This window comes from Pristiophorus japonicus, chromosome 6 (assembly GCF_044704955.1).
Source record: "Pristiophorus japonicus isolate sPriJap1 chromosome 6, sPriJap1.hap1, whole genome shotgun sequence".
Taxonomy (NCBI): Eukaryota; Metazoa; Chordata; class Chondrichthyes; family Pristiophoridae; genus Pristiophorus; species Pristiophorus japonicus.
Genome location: NC_091982.1, coordinates 156,431,316 through 156,451,402, shown reverse-complemented (window position 1 = coordinate 156,451,402; position 20,087 = coordinate 156,431,316). Strand labels below are relative to the sequence as shown.

General features: G+C 46.8%; 1 protein-coding gene across 1 annotated transcript in view; it reads left to right on the top strand.

The window, feature by feature from the left end:
- LOC139265263 (adipolin-like) overlaps nucleotides 1–20,087 on the top strand; it is a 100,714-nt gene that overhangs the window by 55,391 nt on the left and 25,236 nt on the right. The window contains exon 6 of the mRNA XM_070882204.1: nucleotides 18,960–19,050. Coding sequence (XP_070738305.1) covers nucleotides 18,960–19,050 — 91 coding nt within the window. The remainder of the gene's footprint in view (nucleotides 1–18,959; nucleotides 19,051–20,087) is intronic.

Genomic DNA, 20,087 nt, shown 5'->3' with positions numbered 1-20,087 from the left:
CTGTGATAGATAAAAGCGTTTATTTTCGCTTTAAAACTGCTCGTCTGCTGAAGCAAATGTAGAGCTGGTTTGCTGGCATCAGATTGGCATTTATTTTAACCATGCTTTATCATGAGCTCATAATGCAGAAATGACAGCACAGTTGGAGACTGGCAATGGGAACGCAACTCACCGTACAAAACAATGGCACAACAGCGACTTGTATTATTAATGCGTTGTTATTGTTGTATTTATATAGCGTTATTAACGTCCCAAGGCGCTTCACAGGAGTATTAGGAGATACGGAGAGGTTTAGGCAGGGAGTTTCAGAGCTTGGGGCCTAGGCAACAGAAGGCACAGCCACCAATGGATGAGCAATTATAATCAGGGATGCTCAAGAGGGCAGAACTGGAAAAGCGCAGATATCTCGGGGGTTGTGGGGCTGGAGGAGATTACATAGATAGGGAGGGGTGAGGCCATGGAGAGATTTGTAAACAAGGATGAGAATTTTGAAATTGAGGTGTTGCTTAACCGGAAGCCAATGTAGGTCAGCGAGCACAGGGGTGATGTGTGAGCGGGACTTGGAGCGAGTTAGGACAAAGGCAGCCGAGTTTTGGATCACCTCTAATTTATGCAGTGTAGAATGTGGGAGGCCAGCCAGGAGTGCATTAGAATAGTCAAGTCTAGAGGTAATAAAGGCATGGATGAGGGCTTTAGCAGCAGATAAACTGAGGCAAGAGCAAAGACAGGCGATGCTCCGGAGGTGGAAATAAGCGGTCTTAGTTATGCTGCGGATATGTGGTCGAAAGCTAATTTCAGGGTCAAATATGACTCCAAGGTTGTGAACAATCTGGTTCAGCCTCAGATAGAAGTTGGGTGAGTGATGGAGGCAGTGTCTAGGGAACGGAGTTTGTGGCGGGAACAGAAAACAATGGCTTTGGCTTTCCCAATATTCAATTGGAGTAAACTTCTGCTCATCCAGAACTGGACAAGCAGTCTGACAATTTAGAGACCGTGGAGGGGTTGACAGATGGGGTCGTGAGGTAGAGCTGGGTGTCATCAGCATATATGTGGAAACTGATACTGTTTTCGGATGATGTCGCCCATGTAGCAACATGTAGAAGAAAAATAAGAGGGGGCCAAGGATAGATCCTTGGGGGACACCGGAGGTAATGATGCGGGAGTGGGAAGAGAAGCCATTGCAAGTGATTCTCTGGCAACAATTAGATAGATAAGAATGGAACCAGGCGAGTGTAGTCCCACCCAGCTGGACAACAGTGGAGAGGTGTTGGAGGAGGATGGAGTGATCAACCGTGTCAAAGGCTGCAGACAAGTCGAGATGAACGAGGAGGGATAATTTGCCTTTGTCACAGTCACAAACAATGTAATTTGTGACTTTGATGAGCGCCATTTCGGTACTGTGGCAGGCGCGGAAACTATATTGGAGTGATTCAAACATGGAATTGCAGGAAAGGTGGGCACAGATTTGGGAGGCAACAACATGTTCAAGGTCTTTGGAGAGGAAAGGCAGGTTGGAGATGGGGCGGTAGTTTGCAAGGATGGATGGGTCGAGTGTTGGTTTTTTGAGAGAGAGGTGATGACGGCAGATTTGAGGGAGAGGGAACCATTAACAATGTCAGCTCACATGGGAGCCAGAACAGGAAGTTGGGTGGTCAGCAGTTTGGTGGGAATAGGGTAAAGGGAGCAGGAAGTGGGTCCCATGAACAGGATGAGCTCGGAAAGGTCATGAGGGGAGATCGGAGAGAAACTGGAGAAAGATGTGTATTCAGGGCTAGGGCAGGGGGAATCCTGAGAGGAAGTTTGGCTCGGTGGGCTAGGGGAAGGAAAGGAAGAGGCAGAGGCAGCTGAACGGATGGTCTCAATCTTAGAGACAAAGAAGTCAATGAGTTCCTCACACTTATTGTCGGAGGTGAGGGTGGAGACTGGAGAGAGGGGCTTAAAAAGACGGTTAGCAGTGGAGAATAGAAGCAAGGGTTTATTTCTTTATTCCAGAATGATTCTGGAATAGAGAGCGATTTTGACAGATGAGAGCAAGACCCGATAATACTTTATGTGGTCCTGCCATATCTGGCGGTCAATAGCTAAACCAGTTATCCACAATATCCATTCAAGTCTGCATTCCTTGGACTTAAGGGAGCGAAGATCAGGACTGTACCAGGGTGAACGGCCTGGGTGAGAGGGAGTAAGGGGCCAAAATTTCCGCCTTCATTAAGGTCCATTAACACCGAAAATTGGCAGCCACGCTGCGGAGTCCAACAGCTGTCGACTTTTCGTGTACTGGCCGCCATTATCAAAATTGCGCTCTTGTGTTATCCTGGCGGTGACCCGCTCCCCCCCCACTACCACTCCGCTGCTGCCGATCTATGTTAAGTGCGTCATCACAGTGCTCACCGCCAATCTAACCCCCCCATGAAAATTTAGCTGTGAAAACCTTCGGCCTGCCCGGCGGTGCCGAAACAAGCTTTTACCAGATGGTCGAGTGAAGCTGTGGCCTTTTGCATTAGCGGCACGGCTCCCATTAAAGGGGAGGACCTACTGCTGCTGCCACCATGTTTTTCTTTGTTGGCCGACTACCATATCGGCCTGACAATTATGCTCCCGGATTCGGTCGGACCACCAAAAGCAGCCTGTCACCCCCTCTTGGTCGGCCGAAATCCACTCTAGTGGCCCAGGGGGCCAAAATTTTAAAATCGCGAAGGCTCTCCCCTTTAAGTGAGAGGCGCCGTAATGACATCATCACGGTGATGAATACACACCGCCCCCAACTTCCGCCCCTTTAGTGTAGTCACCGCCCCCATTAAGAGCGACTTCCGGATCCAACTGAAAAAGACAAAGGGCGGAATGTCGTTCAAGAGGCGACCTCAACCACCGTGGTGGTAAAACACACAAAGCGGGATGGGAGCGCCCCATTTTGGGCGGGGGGGGCAATTTCGGCCCCTAATTGTTTTAACAGGGACTCGGACATCAAAGGTGGTGGTGAGTGTGTGATTGAGTAGATCGGTAGCTGCAGAAATGTCATGGTGAATGAATGTCCAAAGGCTGAACAGTTGGGAGTTCATAAGTGTCATTGTAAGAGTCGGAAAAGTTTTTTCCAGGGTATCAACAAAGTGAATTCGAAGCATAAACAATTGAAAATATGTTCATATTATGAGCAACAGAAAAATAGGAACTGGCAGTAGCTCTATCTCATGATGGTGTCTGCCGGTACAGTAACTCTCCCTGAACTTGGTGTGTGTGATAATATCTATCGCTCTCTCAGTCACTCTCGTGGTTTGGTACATTTATTGATGTATCTCATTCTGTCTCTTGGATGGTGTGTGTTTGATGATGTGCCTCTCTCATTCTCTCAGTTTGGGGGGTTTAATGCAGTAACACTGCCATGGGTGCTGTGGGTTTACTGCAATACCTCTCACCATACTATGTGTTTGATTCACCAACACACAGCGTGGTACATTTTGAATTTGTGCAATAGTGTAAAACTGTTTTACATCTTTCCTTATTTTTATCTCCCAAGAATAGATATAAAAAGGGGCAGCTAATTTACTAACATTCGTTTTACACAATCACACAAAGTCAAAATGTCCTTTCAGCTTAGTGTGTGTTTGATTCTCTAACTCTGGGTGTTCAGTGTTTGATTCTCTAACTCTGGGGGTTCAGTGTGTGATTCTCTAACTCTGGGGGTTCAGTGTGTTTGATTCTCTAACTCTGGGGGTTCAGTGTGTGATTCTCTGACTCTGGGGGTTCAGTGTTTGATTCTCTAACTTTGGGGGTTCAGTGTTTGATTCTCTAACTCTGGGGTTCAGTGTTTAATTCTCTAACTCTGGGGGCTCAGTGTTTGATTCTCTAACTCTGGGGGTTCAGTGTTTAATTCTCTAACTCTGGGGGTTCAGTGTGTTTGATTCTCTAAATCTGGAGGTTCGGTGTTTGATGTTGTAACAATTTCTCAGTTTAGAACTTTTCTCTACTATTGATGTTTGGCATTTTATCTCTTCTAACAGAGGCAATCTCTGTTCCAAGACTAATAGGGAAAAGATCTGCTGTATACCTTTGTTATATAGATTACTGTATACACAGAGTAAATTTAAATTAGTAAATGGGCCAAAAATTCCGGCCTTGCCGAGTCCGTACAAAGTGCACACGCAATGTGATGCGGATGCACCGAAAATCGGCTTTTCCGATTGGTCAGATCTCGACAGATCCTCCGTATCCCCGGGAGAAGGACATCCGTGCAGGAGAGATTGGGCTATTTGCCCAGTGAATGTCCTTCAAACTCTTATGCCTGGTGAAAGCAGGCGCATAGCTTACCTTTACCAGCGTAACACTTTTAAAACATATAAAAATTAAATTTAAACACTTAATTTTTATATTAAAAACTATGTCCACTAAGGTAAGTTTATTTTTAACCGTATTAAAACACATTAAAAAAAAATCCCCAAAATAGATAATTTTATTTAAAACATTTAATTACATTTAATTTGAATTAATTTTAAATATGTGAGGTATTTTATTTGTTTATTATGTTGTGTTTCGGTGTTTGAGGTGATTATTCTCATTGATAGTGATGGGAATTCGTACAGACGGAGTTCCCATTTTTATCAATGAGAATACTGCATCGTGATTGGTGGTCCAGGCCCACGTGACTCCAGCATGTACGTACGTACCTGAAAGACATCTTCCCTTACGCTGTGCAGCGAATCTAGAGCACCGGGCCCACCAGGCACTTTCCTAGATTCTTTTCAGGTCGGAGGCGTTCGTACGAAGGAAGCCTCCGACCGCAATTTTCCCCCCATTATATTCTCTGTGACATAAGGTACTTGCCAAATTTAATCATTAGTTTGCACATTCCTTGATCTGGCCAAGTTCTTCTATTTCTTACCTATAAAAGGGGAGCGAGGTCCACTCATTTTCGATCATATCAGAAACCAGTTAGGAGAATCCAAAGCCGTCCAGATAAATGTTATTGGAAAATATTATACGTTGATGGAAGATTCATCAACAAATGTCTTCTCTCATAGAATCATACAACACAAAAGGAGGCCAATCGGCCCATTGTGCCTGTGCCGGCTCTTTGAATAAGCCCCATTCCTCTGCACTTTTTCCATACCCTGCAAATTTTCCTTTTTAAGTATTTATCCAATTCCTTTCTGAAAGTTACTATTGAATCTGCTTCCACTACCATTCCAGATCATAACTTGCTGCGTTAAAAAAACTGTGTCCTCTGGTAACTGAAATTTCTGCCAGTGGAAATAGTTTCTCTCTACTTGCGCTATCAAAACCCCCCATAATTGTGAGCACCTTTATTAAATCTCAACTTATTCTTCTCTGTGCTAAGGAGAACAACCCCAGCTTCTCCAGTCTCTCCATATAACTGAAGACCCTCAACCCTGGTATCTTTCGAGTAAATGTGCTCTGCACCCTCTCCAAGGCCTTGACATCCTTCCTAAAGTGTGGTGCCCAAGACTTGGACACAATACTCCAGCTAAGGCCTAACCAGTGATTTAAAAGTATTTAGCATAACGTCCTTGCTTTTGTACACAATGGGGGAGAAATTGGCAAACCCTCGAAAATGAGCACGGGAATCACAGTACTGGATTAACCCATACCCACTTAGTGCGGTGCAGGCAGCATGATAAATTCCTGTTGCTTGCTGCTTTACATGAGTGCTGCATGCAGCCAGCACTACCCACGCTGTTCATTGACTGCATGCAGTAGCTGGTGGCCCATTATCACGAGTGGCTAGTGTTACTTATAGGCCTGCACCTCTTACAGGGGAAGTACATTGTGGCCGCAAGAAATGGTGGGAGTCATTTGAAAACTGGAGCTGTGCTGTGATACTTTGAGCATTGGCTGAACATGCAAGAGAGCGAACGGCAAGGTTTTCAGACACTGCATTGGAGGTCTTGATGGAAGAGGTGGAAAGGAGAAGAGACGTCCTGTATCCGCAGTGGGGCAGGAGGCCCTCCAGATGGCTGCTCAGGAGACAGTGGGAAGAAGTAGTGGTGGAGGTCAATGCCAGGGGTGTTGCTCCAAATAAAGGGATACAGTGCAGGAAGAAGTTTAATGATCTTACACGAGTTGCCAAGGTAAGTGAGTTCATCTTCAAATGGCATATCCCACCAACTGCACCAATAGGCTCATCCAATGCTCAACAATCAGTACCCAACCCTAACATTCATATGCTTTACCTCACCCTCACACACTTAGCACTGTTGCAACCCTTGGCACCAACAGCTCATAGATCACAGACACTGGCAGCTATTCAACCACGACAGCCACATCACCCAAACATAAATCACTGACACACTTCTCTCTTTATTGCAGGAGAACATGGCGCATAACAGCAGGCAGAAGCAAAGAAGTGAAGGAGGACAAGCGTGCCTGCATGTTCTAACCCCCATCGAGGAGACAGTGCTGGCCATCATGGAAGGGGCATCACTGAGGCCCTGGTCACTGGAGGGGCTGAAGGGATCGATGATGAGAGTATCTGCATACCTAATCCTCCTTCTCTCATCCCACTTCCCCTCATCCCTGAGAGGCTGCAGTTCTTACTTTCTCCTCTCCCCTCACCACAACCCAACCCTTGTCCCTTTTTCATTTCAAATACCCAAGGACTGGAGCCTTTCCAGTCAGTGAAGGAAGAGGAAAAAGACAGTGACGATGAAGAGAGACCATCACTCGATCTTAAGGTTGCAGCCACCAGTTCAGATGCTGACACTGTGTATTTTAGAGGCTAGGACAGAGGAGGTGAGATATTGATACAAATGCGCAGGAGCCAGGGGGGTGAAAGGACAGTGCAGGTGCCAGCTCAGTGGAGGGCAAAGTCGCACACTAGTTCTGCTGCAGAGGACTCAGATGAGGACTTTGATGGGCCAGGCTACAGAAGAAGGCTGATGCGTATACACACCCAAATGCTTGGTGCACTGGAAAGGCTGACCGAAAGCCTGTGCTCAATGTCAAGGAGCATGGAGGAGTCCAGCAGCAACTGGGCACAGGCCTTTGCGCAGAACCTGGTGCTTATCCTTTCCAACATGGAACGGGTGGCCACCTCCATCAGCACACATGGAAGCCACCATAATGCAGCATTGGCCAATGTTACACCTTCCATTACAGCAGAAACAGCTTCCGTTAAAGGTCTGAGTGCTGCAGTGGAAGATCAGACTTCTGCCTTGCAAGCTCTGACTTCTTGCATCATGGCTCTGTATACTGCTCAAACAGTTCTCCAACAGATCAGCAGGATTGCTGAGACACCGCCCCAGGAGAGTGGCAGTGGCTCCATGGAGCATGAACCTGCTGTCCTCTCTCAGGATGACAATATTCGTCCACCCACCCCTGCCACTCTGCCTGTCAGCTAGCCAGCCCAGGCCGAGATGGAGCAGTCTGAAGCCGTCCTATCTAGGCCCAGAGCTGCTTGAGGTCACCCTCCAAGGCCATCTGCAATCTCCTCAATTGGTGATCAGAAGTCTTTCACCAGACATGCTGGGGAAGCACCTCGTAGGAGCACTAGGAATGGCAAAGTCACATGGGAGAGGCACTAAGGGCATGTACAAGGATGATTAGTTTATTTTTGGATGCATTATAACATGATTGCATTTATAAATTTGGATTGGAATGTGAATTTTCTGGTGGTTTTAATTTTTGTATTGTGGGAAAAAGAATGATGTGATGGTCAGTGATAGAGGAAAGGTAAGGAGCGTGGGCCTATTGGTGAATAGGGAGGTGTGGTATCGATTGATTATTTGATCACATAGAATCCAGGCAGAAAAGGGCTGTCTACATTGTAGCCTCCCTCTTCCTGTTCCTTCACTTCCTGTTGGTTCACTTCCTGTTGTATCTCCTCCACCACCACTTCCTCCTCCTCATGCTCTTTAGTTTTTCACCTGTTGTTAGGTGGTGGGAAAGGCTGTTCCGTCATAATGTCCCGGCTATGCAGCTGAGTACTGCAGGGCTCCTCCAGAGCAGTCCAGGTAGCGGAAGTGTTGCTTGAGGACGCCAATGGTGTGTTATTTAATGTTCTTTGTGGCAGACGTGGCGGCCTCGACCTGTGAGAGACCATCAGCGGCAGGTCGGGGCCATAAATGGTGCGGTGAGCGGCGGCCATGGGCAGCGTGGTGGCATACCAAGGTACAGTGCGAGCTGGTGCAGGATGGTGACGGCAGCAAAGAGGGACGTCATCAAGTTCCAGGTCGGTGATTGGAGCGTGGGCAGACACAGCAGGAGCGGCGAGATTGGGGTGAAGGAGCGGCGAGAGAATGTAGAGGGATGTGATCGGGACCCGGGAGAAGCATGAGTTTGAGGCCAGAAGAGGCTACGGCCCAGGGGCAGCACGGGCCAGCCCACACTGCGATATGTGTGCGCACTAGGTCCGTGCAGCACAGCAGGTCTCCAGTTGTCCTGGTTAACCCTTGCCACTCGACCAAGACCTAGCTCTGTCAACCCATGTGGTGGCTGATGTGCAACAGCCACCACACGTTAAAAAAATCCACACACAGGCATCTCCCACCCTACAATATGTAGTTTGGGATCCGGAATATTAGGTCCTTCATTGAAACACCTGTGAACTCATCCCTTTTTAGCATGGAAGCAAGTCATCCTCATTTCGAGGGACTGCCTATGATGATGATAATGATGATTATTGTGGCAGCATGACTCTCATTGTAGGCCTGTTGTACACATGTGTGCGTGGGTTCCGGACCGGAGTCATGAGCCGTATCAGGAGGCCAGCAGGGAGTCAGGAGGTGGAGCAGGACATCAAGGAGACCTACAAAATGCCAACAGGAGCGTCGGCAGTTCGAGAAACCAGCGGGGAGTCAGGAGGCGGAGCGGGACGTCGAGGAGGCCTACAAAATGCCCAACAGGAGCGTTGGCTGTTCGAGAGGCCAGCGGGACGTCAGAGAGGTGGAGCGGGGCGTCGAGGAGGCCCAGCTGTGGTGCAGCAGCCGCAGGGACGCAAAAAAGAAGTAGAAAGAAATCGAAAGGTGATGTCACAGCCAAGGGGGTAAGTGATTGGCTGGTGATTGGTAAGTAGTTTTTCTTTTTCTTTTCTATATCAGTAAGCAACCTTTAGCCTTCTTGTTGCCAATTTAAGTTTATCTAAGGGTTAAGTCATGGCAGGACAGCTTGGACACGTGTCATGCTCCTCCTGTACTATGTGTGAAGTCAGGGACACTTCCGGTGTCCCTGACGACTACATGTGCGGGAAGTGCATCCGCCTGCAGCTCCTGACGGACCGCATTGCGGCACTGGAGCTGCGGGTGGATGAATTCTGAAGCATCCACGATGCTGAGAATGACGTGAATAGCAGGTTTAGTGAGTTGGTCTCACCATAGGTAAAGGGTACACAGCCAGATAGGGAATGGATGACCAACAGGAGGAGCAGTGCAAGGAAGGTAGTGCAGAGGTCCCCTGTGGTCATCCCCCTGCAAAACAGATACACCGCTTTGGGTACTGTTAGGGGGCATGATTCATCAGGGGAGGGCAGCAGCAGCCAAGTTCATTGCACCGTGGATGGCTCTGCTGCACGGGAGGGCAGGAAAAAGAATGGGAGAGCTATAGTGATAGGGGATTCAATCGTAAGGGGAACAGATAGACGTTTCTGCAGCCGCAACCGAGACTCCAGGATGGTATGTTGCCTCCCTGGTGCAAGGGTCAAGGATGTCTCAGAGAGGGTGCAGGGCATTCTGAAAAGGGAGGGTGAACAGCCAGTTGTTGTGGTGCATATAGGTACCAACGATATAGGTAAAAAACGGAATGAGGTTCTATGAGGCGAATTTAGGGAGCTAGGAGCTAAATTAAAAAGTAGGACCTCAAAAGTAGTAATCTCAGGATTGCTACCAGTGCCACGTGTGAGTCAGAGTAGGAATCACAGGATAGCTCAGATGAATACGTGGCTTGAGGAGTGGTGCAGAAGGGAGGGATTCAAATTCCTGGGACATTGGTCAAATTCCTGGGACAAACCAGATGGTCTGCACCTGGGCAGGACCGGAACCAATGTCCTAGGGGGAATGTTTGCTAGTGCTGTTGGGAGGAGTTAAAGTAATATGGCAGGGGGATGGGAATCTATGCAGGGAGACAGAGGGAAGTAGAATGGGGGTATAAGCAAAAGATAGAAAGAAGAAAAGTAAAAGTGGAGGGCAGAGAAACCTAAGGCAAAAAGCAAAAAGGGCCACATTACAACAAAATCCTAAAGGGGAAAAGTGTGTTAGAAAGGCAAGCCTGAAGGCTCTGTGCCTCAATGCGAGAAGTATTCAGAATAAGGTGGACGAATTAACTGCACAGATAGCAGTAAACGGGTATGATGTAATTGGCATCACAGAGACATGGCTCCAGGGTGACCAAGGCTGGGAACTCAACATCCAGGGGTACTCAACATTTAGGAACGATAGACAGAAAGGAAAAGGAGGCGGGGTGGCATTGCTGGTTAAAGAGGAAATTAATGCAATAGTAAGAAAGGACATTAGCTTGGATGATTTGGAATTGGTATGGGTGGAGCTACGGAATACCAAGGGGCAGAAAACGCTAGTGGGAGTTGTGTACAGACCACCAAACAGTAGTAGTAAGGTTGGAGACAGCATCAAACAACAAATTAGGGATGCATGCAATAAAGGTACAGCAGCTATCATGGGTGACTTTAATCTACATATTGATTGGGTTAACCAAACTGGTAGCAATGCCTGGAGTGTATTAGGGATGGTTTTCTCGACCAATATGTTGAGGAACCAACGAGAGGGCTGGTCATCCTAGACTGGGTGTTGTGTAATGAGAAAGGACTAATTAGCAATCTTGTTGTGCGAGGCCCCTTGGGGAAGAGTGACTATAACATGGTAGAATTCTTTATTAAGATGGAGAGTGACACAGTTAATTCAGAAACTAGGGTCCTGAACTTAAGGAAAGGTAACTTCGATGGTTAGAGACGTAAATTGGCTAGAATAGACTGGCAAATGATACTTAATGGGTTGACGGTGAATAGGCAATGGCAAACATTTAACGATCACATGGATGAACTTGTACATCCCTGTCTGGAGTAAAAAATAAAAAGGGGAAGGTGGCTCAACCGTGGCTAACAAGAGAAATTAAGGATAGTGTTAAATCCAAGAAAGAGGCATATAAATTGGCCAGAAAAAGCAACAAACCTGAGAACTGGGAGAAATTTAGAATTCAGCAGAGGAGGACAAAGGGTTTAATTAAGAGGGGGATAATAGAGTACGAGAAGAAGCTTGCCGAGAATATAAAAACTGACTGCAAAAGCTTCTATAGATATATGAAGAGAAAAAGATTAGTGAAGACAAACATAGGTCCCTTGCAGTCAGATTCAGGTGAATTTATAATGGGGAACAAAGAAATGGCAGACCAATTGAACAAATACTTTGGTTCTGTCTTCACGAAGGAAGACACAAATAACCTTCCGGAAGTACTAGGGGACCGAGGGTCTAGTGAGAAGGAGGAACTGAAGGTTATCCTTATTAGGCGGAAAATTATGTTAGGGAAATTGATGGAATTGAAGGCCGATAAATCCCCGGGGCCTAATAGTCTGCATCCCAGAGTACTTAAGGAAGTGGCCCTAGAAATAGTGGATGCATTGATGATCATTTTCCAACAGTCTATCGACTCTGGATCAGTTCCTATGGACTGGTGAGTAGCTAATGTAACCCCAAAAAGGGAGGGAGAGAGAAATCGGGTAATTATAGACAGGTTAGCCTGACATCAGTAATGGGGAAAATGTTGGAATCAATTATTAAGGATGAAATTGAAGCGCATTTGGAAAGCAGTGACAGAATCGGTCCAAGTCAGTATGGATTTATGAAGGGGAAATCATGCTTGACAAATCTTCTGGAATTTTTGGAGGATGTAACTAGTAGAGTGGACAAGGGAGAACCAGTGGATGTGGTGCATTTGGACTTTCAAAAGGCTTTTGACAAGGTCCCACACAAGAGATTGGTGTGCAAAATTAAAGCACATAGTATTGGGGGTAATGTCCTGACGTGGATAGAGAACTGGTTGACAGACAGGAAGCAGAAAGTCAGGATAAATGGATCCTTTTTAGAATGGCAGGCAGTGACTAGTGGGGTGCCGCTGGGCTCAGTGCTGGGACCCCAGCTCTTTACAATATACGTTAACGATTTGGATGAAGGAATTGAGTGAAATATCTCCAAGTTTGCAGATGACACTAAACTGGGTAGCGGTGTGAGCTGTGAGGAGGACGCTAGGAGGCTGCAGGGTGACTTGGACAGGTTAGGTGAGTAGGCAAATGTATGGCAGATGCAGTATAATGTGGATAAATGTGAGGTTATCCATTTTGGGAGCAAAAACGCGAAGACAGAATATTAACTGAATGGCGGCAGATTAGGAAAAGGGAAGGTGCAACGAGACCTGGGTGTCATGGTTCATCAGTCATTGAAAGTTGGCATACAGGTACAGCAGGCGGTGAAGAAGGCAAATGGTATGTTGGCCTTCTTAGCTAGGGGATTTGAATATAGAAGCAGGGAGGTCTTACTGCAGTTGTGCAGGGCCTTGGTGAGGCCTCACCTGGAATATTGTGTTCAGTTTTGGTCTCCTAATCTGAGGAACGACGTTCTTGCTATTGAGGGAGTGCAGCGAAGGTTCACCAGAAAGATTCCCGGGATGGCAGGACTGACATATGAGGAGAGACTGGATCAACTGGGCCTTTATACACTGGAGTTTAGAAGGATGAGAGGGGATCTCATAGAAACATATAAAATTCTGATGGGACGGGACAGGTTAGATGCTGGTAGAATGTTCCCGATGTTGGGGAAGTCCAGAACCAGGGGACACAGTCTTAGGATAAGGGGTAGGCCGTTTAGGACTGGGATGAGGAGAAAATTCTTCACTCAGAGAGTTGTTAACCTGTGGAATTCCCTACCGCAGAGAATTGTTGATGCCAGTTCATTGGATATATTCAAGAGGGAGTTAGATATGGCACTTACGGCTGAAGGGATCAAGGGATATGGAGAGAAAGCAGGAAAGGGGTACTGAGGGAATGATCAGCCATGATCTTAGTGAATGGTGGTGCAGGCTCGAAGGTCCGAATGGCCTACTCCTGCACCTATTTTCTATGTTTCTATGTTTCTAGGAGTGGATAACCCTTGCCGCCCAGTAGCCAGCCTTTGACTTGCCATGGTGGTTGAAGTATAGGTGACACAGAGCACTGCCACAGAATGAAGGAATTGTGCCGACTTCCAGGATACCGGGCATTGACCTGCATGATGTACTCCAGTGGCTATACATTGAGGGAGTGGAATCCCTTTCGGTTCATGAAAATGGCAGAGTTCACATGAGGCGCACGCAAAGCAATGTGCGTACAGCCAATGGCACCCAGCACCTGCCATCTGTGCAAACCCTTGTGCTTACTCTGCTTGCTTGTCTCTGGCAAGAGGGAAAGTTGTTGCCTGAAGCTGTATAGAGAGCCTCGGTGACCTCCCTTATGCAGCAGTGCACTGCAAGCTGAGATGCTGCTAAAAGCTCCAGCAGCAGCCTGGAAGGAGCGAATTGCATAAAAGTTAAGAGCCATGGTGACCTTGACAGCCACAGACAATGCAGTCCTTGCCCTGCTTTGAGGTTGTAGTTGTGGCTACAGCAGTTGGCAGATTTCAGTCGCGCCTCTTTTGTGAAGCGAAGACATCTCAAGCATTGATCGTCGCTGAGGTTGAGGTCAGAAAATTACTCCCTAAAGACCCTCTGTGGATATGGCTGCCCGCTGAGAGCACTCCTCCTCCCTCTTCTAGCAGCTTGTCCTGCTCTGCGTGGCCTCTCTTCATTCTCCCAGTCATGCTCAATTCCAAGAGGAAGGCCTACCAGTCCACCCATGTCTGGAAGCAACTTTTTTAAGCACAAGCTTTTAAATGACCAAAAAAGTTTAGCACCAGCCAGACCACTCCTTGCAGACTATTGAAACTTTAGGCAACTATAGGAAAGCTCCAAAAACACAAACAATTGCACCAGTAGCAAGAAGAAATAATCCAGCAACTAACCTGTAAGTACTTGCTGATCCTCTTAAATAGCGCTGTTGGGAGGTCCTTCATGCCGCTTAATAAGAAAATAAAGAAGTCTTGCATTTATATAGCACCTTTCAGAACCTCAGGATGTTCTAAAGTACTTTACAGCCAATGAAGTGCTTTTGAAGTGCAGTTACTGTTGTAATGTAGGAAACACGGCAGCCAATTTGTGCACAGCAAGCTCCCACAAACAGCAATGAGATAATGACCAGATAATTTGTTTTAATGATGTTAATTTAGGGGTAAATATTGGCCAGGACACTGGGGATAACTCACCTGCTCTTCTTCGAGAGAGAGTGCCATCGGATCTTTTACGTCCACCTGAGAGAGCAGATGGGATCTCGGTGGTGCATCTCATCCAAAAGACGGCACCTCTGACAGTGCAATTCTCCCGGAAAACTGCCCACCCTTCTTCGAACACCGCCATGGGATTTTTAATCTAATGAACAGATGGACAAGGTCTCGGTTTTACATATCCAAAAACCAGCATGTCCAACAATGATGCAGTCCCTCGGTACTGCACTGAAGTGTCCAGCCTGGATTATGTGCTGTGTGCAGAATGGCTGCCATACAGCGAGTGGAGCTTGAAACCACAATCTTGTGACGAAGAGGTGGGAATGCTACCTACTGAGCCAAACTGAAAGGAGAACCTTTCTAAATATGGTTGTTAAATGGATAGTAGAAGAAAACCATCAAAAGAATATTGAAATCTAGAGGTTTGATTGCACAGGGTAGCAAGTGGGTGATCCTTCTAAGGAGGGTTACCATCTGCAGGTAGCTGAGATCAAACAAAACCAAGGGGAAATTGGCCCTGAAATTCCTGCCTCCCGGTTTCGTACGGAGTTCATACGGACCCGGGAAGGCATCGGAAATGCCAGTTTCCAGCGTGCAATGCGCATGCGCTGGAAACCGGCATTTCCGATCTATCAAGTTTCTGGCTTGACAGATCGTAGCCAGAGCGGGAGCGAGGACACTTGTAAGTGTAAATTTCCGATATTTACGCTTACAAATGTCCTCAAAAATCTTGCGCCTGAAAAAGCAGGTGCATAGCCTACTTTTAACAGGTGCAAGTATTTTAAAAAACACAAAAGCATAAAAAAATAAAGTTATTAAAACATATATTATCATTAAAAACCCTTCCCACAATGGTAAGTTTATTTTTTAAAACTTTTTTAAAAATCGGGAATTTTTTTTTTTAAGACATTAATAACTTTAATTTAAATGAATGTAATGTAATTATTTTCTATTTTTTATTACTATTTTGGGTGTTTGGTGCTGTGTTTATGGTGTTTTGGGTCAATCACAATCATAGTAATAGGAGTTTAGGACCCTGCGGAACTCCTATTATTATGATACCTTACCTGATTGGCTGCCCAGAGCCATGTGACGCTAGCTCCAGCACTGCGCACGTCCCCACGTGCACGCACTGTGACTGGCAGTCAGCTCAGGCCACAGGCTCGGAAGTGCGGATGTGGGCAGCAGCTTAAGTTAAGTGCGGATTTTTTCTCTAAGATGCCCGCGTGAAGGCCAAATCGGAATTTCAGGGCCAATGTCTATCATTCCAGCACAAAGTCTCTAGGGGTTCATGGAAACCAAGAAACCAAACTCCTCCACACTCATATAAGAACTGTCCTTTCGAGTGTTAACTTGATAGTTGCTCAATTGAGCACTTCCGACAAGAAGTGAAATGGGGTCCTCCAGGTTCAGGTTGAGGAGCAGGCTGACCTGATTATGGCATGCCCTGAGAGAGGTATGGATGTCGTCTACAGCAGAATAGAGTAGCACTGAAATCTTGCTGCAGATCTTACAAGGAACTTTTGAGGAGAAACAGCCCCCATACTGCAGACAATGCTGAGAGCACTCATCACCCCCCTCCTCCTCCCTCTTCTAGCAGCTTGTCCTGCTCTTCATTCTCCCAGTCATGCTCAATTCCAAGAGGAAGGCCTACCACCTCCCTCTACACACCAAGGCAAAGGAACAGAGAAAATCTTATCAGAAACAGCAGCTGTAGTTTACATTTAAACATCCCCAAGTCTTGAGCTACAATTCAAATGAAATCGTACATTGTCGACATTTTTATGCTTGCTATTTGCAACTCAGCTAAATGTAGAAAAGTGCGAAGTGATACATTTTGGTAGGAAGACAGGCAATATAAACTAGAGGGTACAATTCTAAAGGGGGTGCAGGAACAGAGAGACCTGGGGGTATATGTGCAAAAATCATTGAAGGTAGCAGGGCAGGTTGAGAAAGCGGTACAGAAAGCAAAAAGGGATCCTGGGCTTCATAAACAGAGGCATAGAGTGCAAAAGCAAGGAAGTTATGATGAACCTTTATAAAACACTGGTCCGACCTCAACTGGAGTATTGTGTCCAATTCTGGGCATCGTACTTTGAGAAGGATGTGAAGGCCATAGAGAGTGTGCAGTAAATATTTACAAGAATGGTTCCAGGAATGAGGGCCTTCAGTGGCGTGGATAAATTGGAGAAGTTGGGGTTGTTCTCCTTAGAGCAGAGAAGGTTGAGAGGAGATTTGATAGAGGTGGTCAAAATCATGAGGGGTCTAGACAGAGTAGATAGAGAGAGACTGTTCCCATTGCCGGAAGTGCCGAGAACCAGAGGACACCAGAGGGTGATTGGCAGAAGATTCAAAGGTGACTTGAGGAAAAGCATTTTTACGTAGCGAGTGGTTAGGATCCGGAATGCACTGCCTGAGAGGGTGGTGGAGGCAGATTCAATCGTGGCTTTCAAAAGGGAATTGGATAAGTACCTGAAGGAAAACCAATTGTAGGGCTACAGGGAGACAGCGGGGGAGTGGAATGAGCTGAAGTGCTCTTGCAGAGAGCCAGCATGGACTCGACGGGCTGAATGGCCTCCTACTCTGCAGTGATGATTCTATGGGGCCGAAATTGATGGTCCTACCGCCGGCTTCCGCCGAGTTTTCTCGGCTGTTTCGCTGTTTTTTTTCGGTGCTCTCCCCTCCGTGGGGGATTGGTGAGGCCCTCACGCCGGCGGTTTGGAAGAACCGCTGGGGAGCGTTCATGTGTGCGCCAGCGTACAACGCCGGAAAAATGTCCTCCCGCCCGCTCCCGCCCGAGATTCATCCGAGTGGTCCTCCGCCTCTGCAGGAGAAAAGTCCGTCGCTAGGGAGCAGGTCTTACCTGGATGGTCGGTATGAAGGCCTGCAAGAAAAGGTAAGTGAGATTTTTTTTTACTTCTTTTGCAGCGATTTTGTGTTAAAGGGTACTCTGAAGGTTTTGTGATTTTTTTGCTTTTTATTTTGTGAACATTTTTTTTGTGCATTCCCCGCTCCCTGGGCCCAACTCCAGCGATGGAGTAACTTCCTCCAGAATTCCATTTGCCGTCCAGAAATCCCCCTACCGGCCAGAATTGGCGTGTAACACCCATTTTTGCCGCCGGGCGTTTTTTTCCTCCTTTTTTGACCAAAGTTCCGCCCAAAGTACCGTCAGGATCTTAGTGGTCTTTTCGACGGTAAATGGGCGGAACTTGCCTATACATGCCGATTCTGGGCGGTAGGGGTTTTTCTGGGCAGCAAATGGAATCCTGGAGGAAATTACTCCGAGGCTGGAGTCGGGCCCAGGGAGGGGGGAACACACAACAAAAATGTTCAAAAAATAAAAAACAAAAACACTAAACCTTCAGAGGACCCTTTAACACAAAATCGCTGCAAAATAAGTTAAAAAAATCTCACCTTTTCTTGCAGGTGGCAGAACTTGCCTTTGATCAATTTCGACCTCTATGATTCTAAGTTACAACAAGGCTGACTACAGATGGGTAAAATCCAAGACTAGGAATGATGCATTCTCTCTCTTGTAAGTAGAGGGGTCTCTCAATGCTCTACACAATACACCTAGCTAGCAATTATCAGCAATAGGACTGGAATTTGTCACACCAGTTGGCTTACTTAGGTATCTTTTGATGTCATTGTTCTATGGAACACATCTGCAACCTTCTAATGTCACTGCGCTGACTTATTATGAGCCCTTCTGCTACCTCCAGGCAGCAATGAGAGGACCTGTTGAGCAAAGGTGGTGACTATTGGTGTTACCCGGGTGTAGCAGTGCACTCTTTCTCCCAGCAATCTCTTGATAGATCCAGATAGTGATGAAGATTGCAGGTTGTGTGATGAACTACGCACCTTGCACCAGGGCCTCTGGAACCTAGTGGTCTTTACTTCACTGCTTATCAAATACAGGTCTCAGTGAGGGGATAGAACTGCATTCAGGCAGAATCTAATACTGCCCAGCTCTTTGAAAAAGGCTGATCCCACAAATTGCACATTTTGAAAATGCTGAGACAAGAAGGATACTAGGTCTTGAAGGGAATCACATGACTCACCATCCAGCTCCTCTCAGCCATGATGTCTATAATCCAAGGATCTGGCCATTGATATACCAAAGCCAGCCCACAGCAAGTAATTGCTCCACAATGTCTTCAGGTAAACAGGCACCTGGAATTTCCTCCGGGGGGAGGGGGGGTTGGGGTTCTTCAGTGGGAGATCAACAGACCTCCCCCACCCCACCCGAGAAACAGCGTAAACAGTAGATTGGGAGAACTCTGTGGAAAATGAGGGCTGGGATCTTTTGGATGAATTCACAGATCCTGAATGCCTAATGGAGGGGCGAGGGGGGGGTCACTTGAGGGGAGCAGAGGCTAGAGATAGGGCGACACACACTGCAGTGCTGATTCTTTGAGCCACATGCCTTTCATGCAAAGCTTTCTGCTGAGAGTGCCTGGAATTTATCCTTTTGTGCCCCTGCAGCGTGCAAGACCATGGTGGGGCTCCTGCAGCAGAGTGAAAGGTTACAAGGGTCACTTCATTCCAGTGCAGATCCCGTGTCTCTGCTGCGGGTGGCACTGTGCTGGAAGTCCCTCATCAGAGTTGAGGATCTTCATGCATTCCCTGATAACAATGCGTTTCCTCTTTTTTCAGAACACAGAGAGCATCAGAGAAGGAGGCACAGCAGACCTCACGATAACATCCGAATCCTCATCTGCATCGAATCTCTCTGTCAGCACAATGTGTAAGTGATGATAATCCACCGTTGCCATGGAGCTATTAAACACAATCCTGTAGCAGAACAACAAGCAAATCCAAACAGATCTAGATCTCGCGTTTTGACACGAGGAATCCAGCGGCAGGATTGTGAAGGGAACTGACATGTCTGATCCAGGAATTTATGGTCTGATTTTTTTTTTCTATGGGCTTGAATGGAAAAGAGTATCGGATGTGTGTAAAACGGGCCGGTGATTTGCTATCTCCCGTTTTGTGCGAACTTCAAAGACCAATTTCATCCCCAAGGCGCCATGCTGTGGAACAAGTTGGCGCAGTCATGCTGCTGTCTCCTAGATATCCCTGGTATACGTTCCGTGAATTAGTCAATACTAAATATGCTAGTGGAATCTAGTGGTAGAACATCAGCACTGCACCAACTTTTACTTCTGTTGCACTGACAGGCCGTCCAATTGGAATATCAACCATGGACACCTGCAATTGACACGAACATTGGTTGCAGTCAACAGCTCACCAAATACTTCAAATTAATCTCCTCCAATTCACAGACAAGACTGGGCCAGTTATATGTTCAGAATAGCAATCCCATAACTTATTATTAATGGAGTTTGACTGTGTCTGAGGGTAGAGCACTCCTGTGTGTCTATCGATTAGAGTAAAATAGCTGTGTGATTGCAATATTGTACTGAACCTACAATGTTCTTGAATGGTTTGAGGAGTTACTTGGTTAGCATGCACCAGATTGTTCAAAAAAAACATTTTCAGGTACCATGAGACTTCCTGTCCCCACTCTCTTCCCACTCCTCTCCCTCTCTCCCTGTGCCCCTGCTCCTCTCCACACTCCTCTCCCTGTCTCCCCAAGTGCTCTAATTCTGCTCAATTTGCTCACTCCCTCTCACTGGGACCAAACCCAAGTGTTGCAGCTCCAGCTGCCCTCTTTTCAACAAGGCCCATCCCTGTTACTCCAGCTCTACTCCCTCCCTTACAGTACTTTTAGGAGTGAACCCTTTCCCATTGCTCCCCAACACTAGGCCCCAATATTTCTCC